Here is a 12,753-nt window from a genome sequence, read left to right on the forward strand (position 1 = left end):
GCTGTTGGACAATAAAAATGATTCAAAAATAAAAATTTGAAAGTATAGAAAAACAAATATTTCAGAAATTTCAAATAACAAAAAAATATGAAGGAAATTACAACTATTTTTAAAATATTTATTTTGGAAATTAAAAAAAATATATGCAGGATTGAATTTTTTTTATTAAAATCGAGATTTAAGAATTTATAAATTCAATAGATCAAAAAATTTAAAATTCGAAACCAGTATGAATCAAAGAGTTTAAGAATTTATAAATTTTAGAATTTTAAAATTTTAAAATTTTAGAGTTATAGAATTTTAGAATTTTAGAATTTTAGAATTTTAGAATTTTAGAATTATTCTAGAATTTCCTAATATTTAAATTTCCTAACTTTTAATTACCAAATTTACTAATTTACTAATTTCTTAATTTCCTAATTACTAAATTTCCTAATTTCCTAGCTTCCTAATTTACTAATTTCCTAACATCCTAATTTCCGAATTTTCTAATTTCTTATTTTCTTAATTACCAAATTTCCTAATTTCCTTACCTCATTATTTCCTAATTTCCTATAGGAACATCCTAATTTCTTAATTTCCTAATTTCATTATTTCATTATAACATAATTCTTAATTTTATTTTTGTTTGTCTTGTCTGAGAATTTATAAATTTTTAATTTTCTGAAGAAATTTTAAATTATTGATTTCGGAATAATTCAATTTTGTTCATAATTAATAATTGTTTGAAGTTTTTGAATGAACATTTTTATTTTATTTTATTTTATTTTACTATTGAATATTTTTGTTCTTTTTTATTTTTTCCCCTTTGGTTTCAAAGCATCGGGGTTTGATTAGTGTATTTATTTTTATTGATAAAAAACATTAGGAAATAATTAGGCGAGTTATCACAGTTTTAGGGAATAATGTTAATTTTCATCCAAATAAAAAATTGTAAAATGTAAAATTATAACAAATTAATAATTTTTGAAAAGTTCGCTTTTCACCAAACGAGGAGCGCATAAAAAAAAATCTCAATGTATTCTTTTAATACTTAGTAGAAATTAGGTTTCTGAATTTGGTCATCTGGAAAGGTCGATAAAAGTAAGAAAATGTATTTTTTTATTGGAATTTGAAACATTCCTAATTAAGTATCCAATCAACAAAGGATAGCTTCCAGACTACTGCGATCCGTCTGAAGCAGTAAATTATCTTCTTTCCTCTCTCAACACTCGACTCTACCTCGTTGTTTATAAATAAACCAATAAACACCATCACTGCTCTCTAGCCTGCGCCGTCATGGCCTACTCATCGCCGCCAGACCAATTCTTCCACGCTAGACTGCATCGGCGAGCTACCTTTAATTCGCACATGGTTGGTTAGGTTATGTTGTCCTGCCCCGCTTCCTACTGTTCCTATCTTTCCCTTTCCCCGCAACCAGTCCCGAGCCGTCAATTTCGCCTCGGTTCGATGAATGAAAACCATATTGGCGGAAACGAAAAATGACAGCCGACTGATCTAATATTAGAACCCTCTGTGCTGGTCTAGGTTGGCCATGGACGGCGGAGTTGCACCAACTCTAGCGAGGCCTGCTTGGATCGTCGTGACCATATTTTTCCTCGTTTTGCATTGTTATGGAGCACATAGACCGACTTCGGACAGTGTTGTCAGCGCGCGAGAAAGTCACACTCGGTCTTGAACGCGCGTCTATGAATGAAAAATCGTGACGGACCCAAAACAGGGTAGGGGAACAAACGCCGAGAGTCGTCACAACGGCCGCCTCCAAGGACGTTCGTTGACCGAACACAGAGAAAACGTGGTGGGCGCGCTGGCGGAACCCGCGGGAAAAAGAGGCAAATTGCGAAGCGGGAATCTCTACACTGAGAGTTGCCTCTAGCCGAAGGTCACGTGCTACACGCACTCTCCTCCAACTCTCCTCCACTTTTGTTGAAATTTAGCAAGTTTATCGCGTCGTGCACAAATTTACGAATTCATCTTGACTTGACACAGCTAGAAAGTGTCGCAATAGTTTGCAAAAACCGCGAAGATTGATGCTTTGTTTACTCCGCGAATCTGTTCTGCTCGGGTCACCCGAGGTTGTCAAACTCTGTCGCCATTATGGTGCGTCACCTGTCACCTAGTGCCATAATGGCCGAACGGGTTCATCGCACCCCGCATCAGCGAAGGTTGCCCAGGCTCGTAAAATTCAACTGATGATTGGCATCGTGGCAGATAAAAATCGCAATCAAGCTTCCAAGGACTAAGTTTGTGCGAAAAATCCGCGCCATAAAAAAAAGATCCAAAGATAAACAAAGCAACGCTGCGTGTGTGACAGCTCTTCCGTACACACAAGTGTCGAAACAAACTCAAGCGTAGTAGGCCGAACGAACAAAACGAGTGAGGAAAGGGAAAAATCGATGAAAAGAAGAGGAAAGGGGTGGGGGGCGGGGGTAGAGACACAGCGGGTTGAAGGTCGTTCACTTGGGGTGTGGAGAAAGAGGGTGCGTGCGCGATAACAACAATGCTGCAGGAATGAAAGGGAAAACTCGCTCTGCGATCCGAGGCGGCTGTGCAAAGTTTGGCAGAATGTTTTGTGCCGCGGGGGGAGGGGACCAACGTCCTTGAACGAAATATTCGCACAAAACCAGAACCGACACAGCTGGCGCTGGTGGCAGCAGTAGGCCATGGTTGGCCAAATTTGATATTTTTGTCAGTTTTTGATCAAATTGGAGCGTTCCGGCACGCGAGCTGTCAAATGTGCAATAATGGCGGCCGCTATAAACTCTTTTTTGGACCCTTGCAGCTAAGGGATTGCCGAAACAGCTTCCTAGTTTGACGCAGAAACACTGCTGACCCACATTCGGCGCGGATCTGCCTGTCTTTTTGGGCTGACATCGGTCGTTCACCATACGTAACAACAACAACAACATTGCCGCACGCACTAATCCAATCAAGAAAGCTGCCCGGGGCTCATTGTCCTCTTACATTTTTTTTTCAGATTGTGTAATCTGCTTTTTTCGGCTTCGACCGATAACGCAAGGGCGTTTGGGACAACCCAGAAAAAGGTGCTTGTCAAGATTAGAGTGGGTTTATGGCAATAATAACACTTTTTATAGCAGAGTTCTATTTTCTTTTATAAATATGATTAAAAGTGCAAATTGAAACGTCAGCCGCCATTATGGCATCGGGAATCGTGATCTCTTCCTGGTCCCAGCAGGCGGGCCGTCACACACGTGTTCTGTCATTTTAACGATTTAGCACGAACCACTTATCCCATCAACAATTGCAGCTTGTTGTTTACTCTCGCACTCCGGTACCGCTCCCACGAGATTATCTACTCGCTTTATACTGCAAATATTACGCAAATCGTGTGGAATTAGTCATGCCATCTTCCAGGCGAAGCAGGCTTGTCGATTACACGTTTTCACTTCTTTGCCTGCCAAAAAATAATGACAGTAACAAATGTCAAACTTTCGTTGCTGTCAGTTTTGACAGCTTCTCGAATAAGACTCCAGAAGATCCAAGCCTCGATCCAAGCAGGCACGCCGAAACTAGACAGGAAGTCTTTCTTCCGCAACTTCCCTTCAGCAGTACACGCTAAACAAAGTCACAGAGGCCCGGAATGTTCGCTCAAATTGAATTAAATTGATACCAATCAGAATAGTTGGCGGCGATCGGAGATCTAGTAGGCATCGCATCCTAGCGATGACGCAAACCGCGGCCTGACAACACACACGCACACAATTGTGCCAATTGTGTGCGATGGTCACTTTCGCCGAAGGTGGTCTCCCCAATTGAGACATCTGGGTAAGAAACTACGCTGGATTAAGTTGATTATAGCGACGCTGCAAGATGTGAATCATGATGCTGGAGCCCACGACGGGAAGTCATTTGGGGGAAGCAATTTCACGCGGAATTGGCTCAATTGGCAGCACTGCTGCGTTTTGGGTAAATCAGCAAGATTGATTTAGAGTGTATGTTTCTGACAGAAATCTCATTTGACAGCTGTCAAAGAACACTGAGAGTAGAACTTAAACTTTTTTGGTAATTTTAATTCAACTTTACGAGATGCAAACTAGGTTAGACAAACAGGCTCCGCAACGACTTAAAATTACCTTGCTGTTTGCACACTGCGATTATCTGGGCACTATCTCGAAACATACTACTAACTAGTAGCGCGCGGTTTGCGATCGTGACGCGTGATTTCATCGCAACCAGCGTGAGTGTGTAGTAATCGGGTAGTTTAATTAGAGAGTGTATAAACGAGCTTCAATTAACATTATCAGAATTTAATTACCGGGTGATGATGTGGCTATGGGATTTGATTATGATGAAAATAAAAGGTCAATTATTGCAAACTGAGAAGGTGGAGTGAGGCAGTAAATAATAAGGTTAATGTTTATGAATCATAGTGTAAGTGATCGATTAAAGTTAGAAACTTCTAGATCTTGAATGATTCCATTATAAGTTTGAAAGCAAAATATTTAAAATATTAAGTTATTATCTTTTATAGGGCGATTATTAACTCAGTTGTTTTTATTCTCACCCCCTCATTAAAATTGGTCCGAAAAATCAGAGGGCAAAAAATTGTTTTTTTTTTCAAAAAACTTGAAAATGTCTATAGAAATAGAAATCTAATTAACTGAAAACAATCTAAAATGCCCAATTTGGGCTCGTTCAAAAAATATTTTGAACTTTTAATGGAATTTCAATGTACATCACCATAAAAAGTTTTTTTCTCGCAAAAATGAAATTGTCGTCAATAACGTCATGATTCGAAATCCGGACACTTAGTAGCACATTATTTTTGTTATAGCTGGCAAAAAATCATGTAATAAGTTGGAAATGTAGAAATATCATAAGGATGTAGTATAAACAATCAGTTTCAAGAAAATGCATGCAAAATATGTCTTTTCTAACAATTTTTCATCAGAATTTTAAAATTAAAATGACTTGTTGTGCTTCGAATTCCGGACACTGATAAAAGCTGATTCGAAATCCGGACACTTTTGCTTCGAATTCCGGACACTCGATTTTACTTATGAATCGCACAAATTTGGACAAAACAATCGATAGTTTATATGAAAATTAGCTAGAATTTGAGGAAATCGAAACCATAAATTTCTGCTTTGCCTTCCCGGTGCTTCGAACGTCTATGAAATATTTCAAGTGAAATGTTTCGCATTTTTGGTAAACTTAAAATTTTATTTTATTTCATTGTTTTGGCATTAACTACAGCGTTAAAACAAACTTTAAATGAATGTTGATGTTGGAATTCATCAAATAACACAGTTTTGATATTCATAATGCGCACTTTTATCCAAATAATTGATAAAACAAGATGAAGTGTCCGGGTTTCGAAGCGTCCGGGAATTCGAATCATGACGTTACTTAGAAATTTTGGAAACTTATAATTGCAAAACAACTGGATAGAGGTGTAATGCATTTTAAAACACGGCCACGATACAGTTCAATGGTGTTCCCCTTAGTGCATCTCCAGCGCGGGTAGCAAACATCGAAGCAAATCAAATTTGCACCCGACGTCAACCCCACCGCGGTACCTGTCGCGGTAGCGAATTTGGTCTCAGTTCTTCGGGATTTCACTTTGCTATCCGCTATTCTGCTGGTTTGCAATTGCGGCAAATGGAATGATGCACGGAAAACTGAATCATGCACGGAAAAAAATTAAATTGTTGTTTTATACATTAAAAAAAATTAAAAAAAAATAAAAAAATAAACAAATTTTTTTTTTAATTTAAAAAGGCTAAAAAAAATATTACAAAATTAAAAAAAAATAAAATCAAAACAAATAAAAATTAAAAAAATCAAAAAAAAATGAAAAAAATTGAAACTTCAAAAAAAAATTAAAAAAATTGAAAAAAAAATCAGAAAAATGAAAAATATTTAAAAAATTGAAAAAAAAGATTGAAAAAATTGAATAAATTGAAAAAATTGCAATTTAGATTAAAAAAAACAACAACAACAATTAAGCTATTTAAACACATTTCGAATTTTTGACTTTCAGAAAAAATTAAGCTATTTAAACGCATTTTTGAATTTTGTAATTTCTGAATCTATGAATTTTTGATATTTTGAATTTTTGAATTTTTGAATTTTTTGAATTTTAAAATTTTTGAATTTTTGAATTCTTAAATTTTTAAATTTTTGAATTTCTAAATTTTTAAATTTTTAAATTTTTGAATTTTTGAATTTTTATATTTTTGAGTTTATGAATTTTTGATATTTTAAATTTCTGAATTTTTGAATTTTTAAATTTTTGAATTTTTGATATTTAGAATTTTTGATATTTTGAATTTTGTAATTTTTGAATTTTTAAATTTTTGAATTTTTAAATTTTTGAATTTTTAAATTTTTGAAGTTGTGAATTTTTGATTTTTTGGTTTATATAAATTATTGAATTTTTGAAGTTTTAAATTTTTGAATATTTGAATTTTTAACGTTTTAAATTTTTGAAATTTTGAATTTTTGATTTTTTGAAATTTTGAATCAAATCGGGTAGCAAATGGTTGAACGTTCGACATTTTCGAAAAATTAAATTCTTTGAAATTTTCAATAGGATTAAAAAATTTAATAAACTTTTAGCATTTCTAGGCATGAATCAACACATAATTATTGATTTTGAAGGTAAACGAGAGCAAAAAATGATTAAAACCCATATTTGCAACCCGCGGTGGGCTTGTTTCGGTGGCAAATTTGCTACCCTAGCGGTGGGGATGACGGAGTTTTTTCAAGGTGGCAAATTTGATGTCGGTATTCAAAAGGCGGGTGCAAATTTGATTTGCACCCCAGCGCTGGAGATGCCCTTAGGAACTGGGAAAGATTTACTTTACACTGTGACGAGGAGTTCGTCATTTTTGAGTTATTTTATGTTTTTTTGAGTTCACTAACGTTTACGCAAGTCAAATTTAAAAAAATTAAATTTTTGTTCATTTTTGATAACGCTTCGAAACCCGGACACCTCATTTTGTTTTATCATTTATTTGAATATAAGTTTGCATAATAATTGTCAAAACTGTGTTATTTGATGAATTCTAACATCAACTTTCATTTCAAATTGGTTTGGACGCTGTAGTCAATGCCAAAACAATTAAATTAAATAAAAATATGAGTTTACCAAAAATGAGAAACATTTCACTGAAATATTTCAGAGGCGTGCGAAGCACCGGGAAGGCAAAGTAGAAAATTTTGTTTGTGATTTCTTTAAATTCTAGGAAAATTCTATACAATGTTTCGATTGTTTTGATGTTAAAAGCTTATTTGAGACCTAAAGAATGCCATTCACTAACATTTCAATCCAAATTTGTGCGATTTGTAAGAAAAACCGAGTGTCCGGAATTCGAAGCCAAAGTGTCCGGATTTCGAATCATGAAAAATGAAAAATCGTTAGAAAAGACATAATTGCATGATTTCTCTTAAAATTTACTGTTTATACTACATCCTGATGATATTTATAAATTTACAACTTAAATATTACATGATTTTTTGCCAGCTAATACAAAAGTGATATGCTACTAAGTGTCCGGATTTCGAATCATGGCGTTAGATGGTTTCAAGATGGAAATTGATTTTTTAACCGGGCCTAAAACTTATTATATTTTGGCCTTCAAAATGTTAGTTATGATATAGTACATGTTCGGTAAATGGTAAATGACGAAACAGGCTGCTTTTCATCGATAAAAAAGCACTAAAAATACCTTTTTGCAATTCCGTCGTGAAACTTCTTACATTTCCTGTCATTCTTGAACGACGCAATAGCCTACTTTTCTGTACCAAAAATAACAGAATCGAATAGCAACACTTTTCAAAATAAATGCTGAAAAGTTCTACTTTTCAGCACTCAAATGGGTGCTGAAAAGTTGAACTTTTCAGCACTTGTTTCGAAAAGTAACACTTTTCAACATTTTTTTGATTCATTCGATTTATTGACAAAATACATGAAAATTTGACTTAAAATTTCACTCATGTGTGTTTTTCGGAATTGCAAAAAATATTGTATGGAACTTGTTGCAAAACTTGATTTTTTCAGCACTCTTCGTATTTATCCAACTCGGTGAACCTCGTTGGATAAATGTACGACTCGTGCTGAAAAAATCCTCTTTTTGCAACTTGTTGCATAAACTACTATTTCATAACCACCTTGAAAATGCTTTTGTGCTTGAACAGAAAGGTTAAATTTCATATTAATAGATCATTGTTCACTTAAAGAAGAGTCTCTTCAAAACAAAATTAGCCCAACCCGGTAAATAGTGTGAATTTCCACTCGATCGTCCCATTCGAGCAGGAAACCGCCATCATCATTCACACTTTAAACCAAGCAATCTGAAAAAAAAACAGCAAATCAATACTATTTTAAGCTTATGAGACAACTGTCGAGTGCCAGCCGAGGGACGCCTGTCATCAAATCAAACAATCAAATGCAAGCTCTGCTGGCGCCACACTAAATTTATTCTCCTCACCACACAATCGCTGAAATGCACTTTTTTCAAACAACCCTTCCTCGCGCGATCCCCCGCTTACAGCAATCCCTGCTTCTGCAGATCCAAATACACCTTCTTGCTGAGAATGTTGCCGCGCGAGTCCTCAAACTCTTCCTCGTTGGCCGGGACCCACATCTTGGAGAACGTCTGCTCCTTGACCTTGTCCCACAGCATGAGCGCGTCCTCGATCTTGGTGATGTTGGCAAAGTGGGCCGTGTTCGGGATGCCGAGGCAGCGCATTCCGTGGGCGTGACGCCACTCGCTAAAGTGGTTCTGGAACGCCTTGGGGCCGTTGTACTTGTAGTTGCCGCAGATTTCGCACTCGTACGTAAAGTGCAGCTGGTGCAGCTTGTACAGCCAGTACGGGATGGGTTTGCCGTCGTACCCGAGGGGGAGGTTTTTGGGATTGTACGGGATGCCGTCGTCGTCGTCGGATTCGACCTCGTCGAGGGAGTCTTCGTCGCTTTCGTCCAGGGTGTAGCGCGCCTGCTTGCGCTGGAGGTTGATTTTGGTTTCGTAGATCTGGTCGTCGACGAGCTCGGCGAGGCGGGTTATTTTGTACTCGAGGAGGGAGATGTCCTTGTCCTTTTGGTTGTACATGAGCCGTTTGCGCTCGTTGTCCTTGTTCTTGTCGTCCTTGCAGGCGAACAGACGCTGGGCACGTTCCTCTAGCGTTCCGCCGCATTTCATGCCGATGGCCTGGAGGGCGGCCTTGAGACGGTCTAACCCGAGATAGGTCAGATCTTCCCACTTGCCAAACTCGTTCAGGTTGATCGCAGCGTCTTCGTCCACGTCCTTGGCGCGCTCCCACCCGGGGACCTCCCCGTTCTTCCACAGATCCTCAAACTGCAGCTCGTTCCGCTTGACCGTGTGCTCCAGCTCGAAGAACAGCGGCCTCGACCGGGTGATGAACCCAAACAAGTAGTCGTGCAACAGCTCCAAGTACTTCTTGTACTTCAAGTTCTTCTGCTTCTTCGGGATGTCCCCAAACTTGTTAAACTCCGACAGATACGTAATGTAATCGATCCGGTCCACATCCCGCAGATTGATGTAATTGTCGTAACACTCGTGCAGATCCAGATACTGCCCGTAGTTCTCCACATCGCTAAACTTGACCACCTCCGCCAAATACCCCGGATCGTTCAGCTGGTCGCGCAACTTGGAAAACTCAATCGACGCCGGCACCGCCACATTGTTCCCGTGGTTCTGGTGAAACTCCACCAGCGAGTTGAACTGCGAGTAAAACTCCTTGAACTCGTTCACGCTCATGTTGCTAATCTCCTGCTTCCGCTCGCCGTCCTTGTCCTGGTACAGCTCCAGCAGTGACTTGCTGCAGCTCTGGTACCGCTCCAGGTAGATCTTGATCCGGTGGTCGGCCAGCACCTTCTCCTTGGTCTGCAAAGCCACCGCGAAAAATCGTAAACAAACAACTTCCGGCAACGCAAATCACCCAAAAATTACTCACCGTCTTCTTCGCCGTCTGCAGCTCCTCGGACATGGCCATCACGAGCCGGTCGCACTCCTCGTGCAGGCGCCGCTGGATCTCGAAGATGGTTTCCATTTTGCGAAGGAAAACAAACAACTTTAAAACTTTTTTTCAACTTTTTCCTGAAAAACACGACCGACGATTTTGTTGCGATGCGCACGGTTTGACAGTTTGACACGGAATGAAACTCGCTCGCGTGAGAACCGAGAGTGAGAACCTGCGAGCAGAGAGCGCGGTGAGTTACCCAGCTGCTGAGAGCGCTGCCAAGATGTGAACGGGAGAACTAGTGAGAGGAATGTGGGAAACAAAGTTAGAAATTTGGTCAAAGTTGCATTTAAAAAAAAAGTAAAAAAACATTTAATATAAAAATATGTTTTTATGTTTTTCGATTAGCATTTTTGATTTTTTAAAGGTTTAATTATTGTCAATAATTTGTGAACCTTATTATTTTACGTTATATGGTTTTTTTGCAATTCCTTAAATTAATGTCATACAATTATTCAACGAGGTTTACCGAAAAAAATAAGAATTATTTTTTGTAATATTTCTTCATGACCAACCAATTAATTCATATTTCTGGAAAGTTAGCAATTAATTAACCTATGTAATCACAAAGTAACTAAAATAAATTTCAACCTTCTTCCTTTTCCCACACTTTCAGTCGTCTACGCCGACTACGCCTCGTCCGGCCGCTCGCTGCAGTTCCTCGAGGACTACATCAACAAGGAAGTCCTGCCGGCGTACGGCGACATCAGTTGCATTTCGGCCGTCACCGGTCTCCAGTCACACCTGTACGAGTAAGTACTTCTAGGCTCCATTTTTCTAAATGTCTATTTTTACCAAAGATTCGCAACAATTTTGTAGCAATGAGGCCCGCGATCTGGTCCGAGCGGCCGTCGGTGCCAGCCCCGAGGACGAGATCGTCTTTTGCCATAACCCAGCGGAACGGTTGTGCTTTCTGCTGTCGAGTACCGCTAGTCAAATGTCGTCCTCGGCGGTGGGGCCACCGATTCTGTTTGTCAGCACGTCCGAGCCGATTGGGAACTTGAAGTCGTGGATCGACGGTGGGTGGCTCGTGGAGAGGATAGCTAAGAATCACGAGGGATTTTTGGACTTGGTAGATTTGGAGAAGCGCCTGCTGCAGTACTCGGACGGGAAGCGCATGATGGTGGGGATGTTTTCCGGGGCATCAAGGCTGACGGGGATTTTGGCTGATGATGTGGCGACTACGATTTTGCTGCATCAGTACGATGCATTGTCGATCTGGGATCATAGCGTGGTAGCGTCGTGTGCACCGATCGTTACGAATCCGGTGTTGCCTGGAGCGCAGAAAGATGCCATATTTTTCCACTGTAGTAGGATGGTTGGAGGAGTTCAAGCACCTGGGGTGCTGGTTATTAAGAAGAAACTGGTTGAGAATAGTGTGTCGTTTTTGGTTGATACCGTAGGAGTTGTGGGAGCGGTCCGGGCAGGATTGGTTCTGCAGCTGAAAGAATCGCTTGGAGTGCAAGCGATCATGCAACGAATGGAAAAGATTTGCAAACAAATGCTAGCGCACGTGCGGACAATCCCGGAGATTGCCCTGCTAGGACCACCGTGCACTACGGCAAAACGCCTGACTACGCTGTGTTTTATGGTTCGCCATCCGCGAGGGGCCTTCCTGCATCATCGGTTTGTGGTGGCCGTGCTGAACGACGCATTTGGCATCCAGGCAACGGCGGATAACATGATAGCAGATTCGCTCGGGATAAACCCGGCCATGGCCGTCGAGTACGAAAAGGTACTGAACGATGAGTCGCTCAAGGCCGCCAGCATCCACCCGGGGTACATCCGAGTCACGTTCCCGTTCTTTATGCCTGAAGCCGAGGTGGCTTTCATCCTGGAGGCGATCAAGATGGTCGCGACCGAAGCGTGGAAGTTGCTGCCTCAGTACGAAGTAGACGATCGAACGGGTGAGTGGCGTCATCACTCAAACTCCCTAGCTAAGGAGCGCAAATGGCTCGGAGCTATTCGGTACACCGACGGAAAGATGCTGTTCTCAGATCGGCGTATTTCCGGACCGGGAACGTTCCCGCAAACGTACTCGGACTGTCTGCAAACGGCACGCAATCTGTTCAACCGAGCACGCAAAATGGCCCAGCGATCGTCTTCGGAAGAGATCATCCTAAAGCTACCGCACACTTCGGTGGAGAACCTTCGCTGGTACATGTTGCCAGGAGAAGCGCACGAATTACTGCTGGGACACTCGCACAGCGTCAAGAACACCGTTCCCTTCGATCCCACCAAAAGTGAGTAGTTCTCCACGCCCCTCGAATCCCAACACTAATTTCACCGATTCTTACAGTTCCCGAGAACACCTCCCTGCTGATGATCCACCGGCACCACAGCCTGTCGGCGCTGGACATCAAACGCTTCAAGAGTCGCAGCCTGCCGGCTTCGCCGCTGCAAATCTCAATCCGGCGGCAGCACTCCAGCTCGCCCCAGCAATCGCACAGTCCGACGCCAACGCCAACTCCGACGCCCACCTCTTCGCCACCGATCGTGCGTTTTTCGCTCGGATCCGGCGAAGTCACCGGTGGCTGCTACAGCCCACCGCTTCAGCAGCACCAGCAGCTGACCAGCCTGATGACGGCCCACGACAACAGTACCATCAGTCGGAACAGGTAGGTGACTTTGGGACGTAGATACGGCGATTAGAGTGTGACTAAACCAAGTGTGTGTCTTCTCTATCTAGTAGATGTAGCAAGGTTAACATTTCTCTCTCTAGTGTTTAGATAACAACCATTGATT

At 40.6% G+C, this 12,753-nt stretch overlaps 2 protein-coding genes across 6 annotated transcripts in view; one reads left to right on the forward strand and one right to left on the reverse strand.

The window, feature by feature from the left end:
• The window catches only part of LOC6033921, a 37,543-nt gene that overhangs the window by 18,715 nt on the left and 6,075 nt on the right, over positions 1 to 12,753 (forward strand). For all 5 annotated transcript variants that reach the window (XM_038249698.1, XM_038249699.1, XM_038249700.1 and 2 more), the window contains exons 2-4: positions 10,625 to 10,760; positions 10,828 to 12,251; positions 12,308 to 12,626. In XM_038249698.1, the coding sequence (XP_038105626.1) occupies positions 10,625 to 10,760; positions 10,828 to 12,251; positions 12,308 to 12,626 (1,879 nt within the window). The remainder of the gene's footprint in view (positions 1 to 10,624; positions 10,761 to 10,827; positions 12,252 to 12,307; positions 12,627 to 12,753) is intronic.
• On the reverse strand, positions 8,425 to 10,157 carry LOC6033922 (splicing factor 3A subunit 3). The gene is made up of 2 exons (XM_038249704.1): positions 9,943 to 10,157; positions 8,425 to 9,872 (listed from the first exon to the last, which is right to left on the reverse strand). The coding sequence occupies exons 1-2, from the start codon at positions 10,036 to 10,038 to the stop codon at positions 8,514 to 8,516; spliced, it is 1,455 nt and encodes a 484-aa protein (XP_038105632.1). The 5' UTR covers positions 10,039 to 10,157; the 3' UTR covers positions 8,425 to 8,513.

This window comes from Culex quinquefasciatus, chromosome 1 (genome assembly GCF_015732765.1).
Source record: "Culex quinquefasciatus strain JHB chromosome 1, VPISU_Cqui_1.0_pri_paternal, whole genome shotgun sequence".
Classification (NCBI taxonomy): Eukaryota; Metazoa; Arthropoda; class Insecta; order Diptera; family Culicidae; genus Culex; species Culex quinquefasciatus.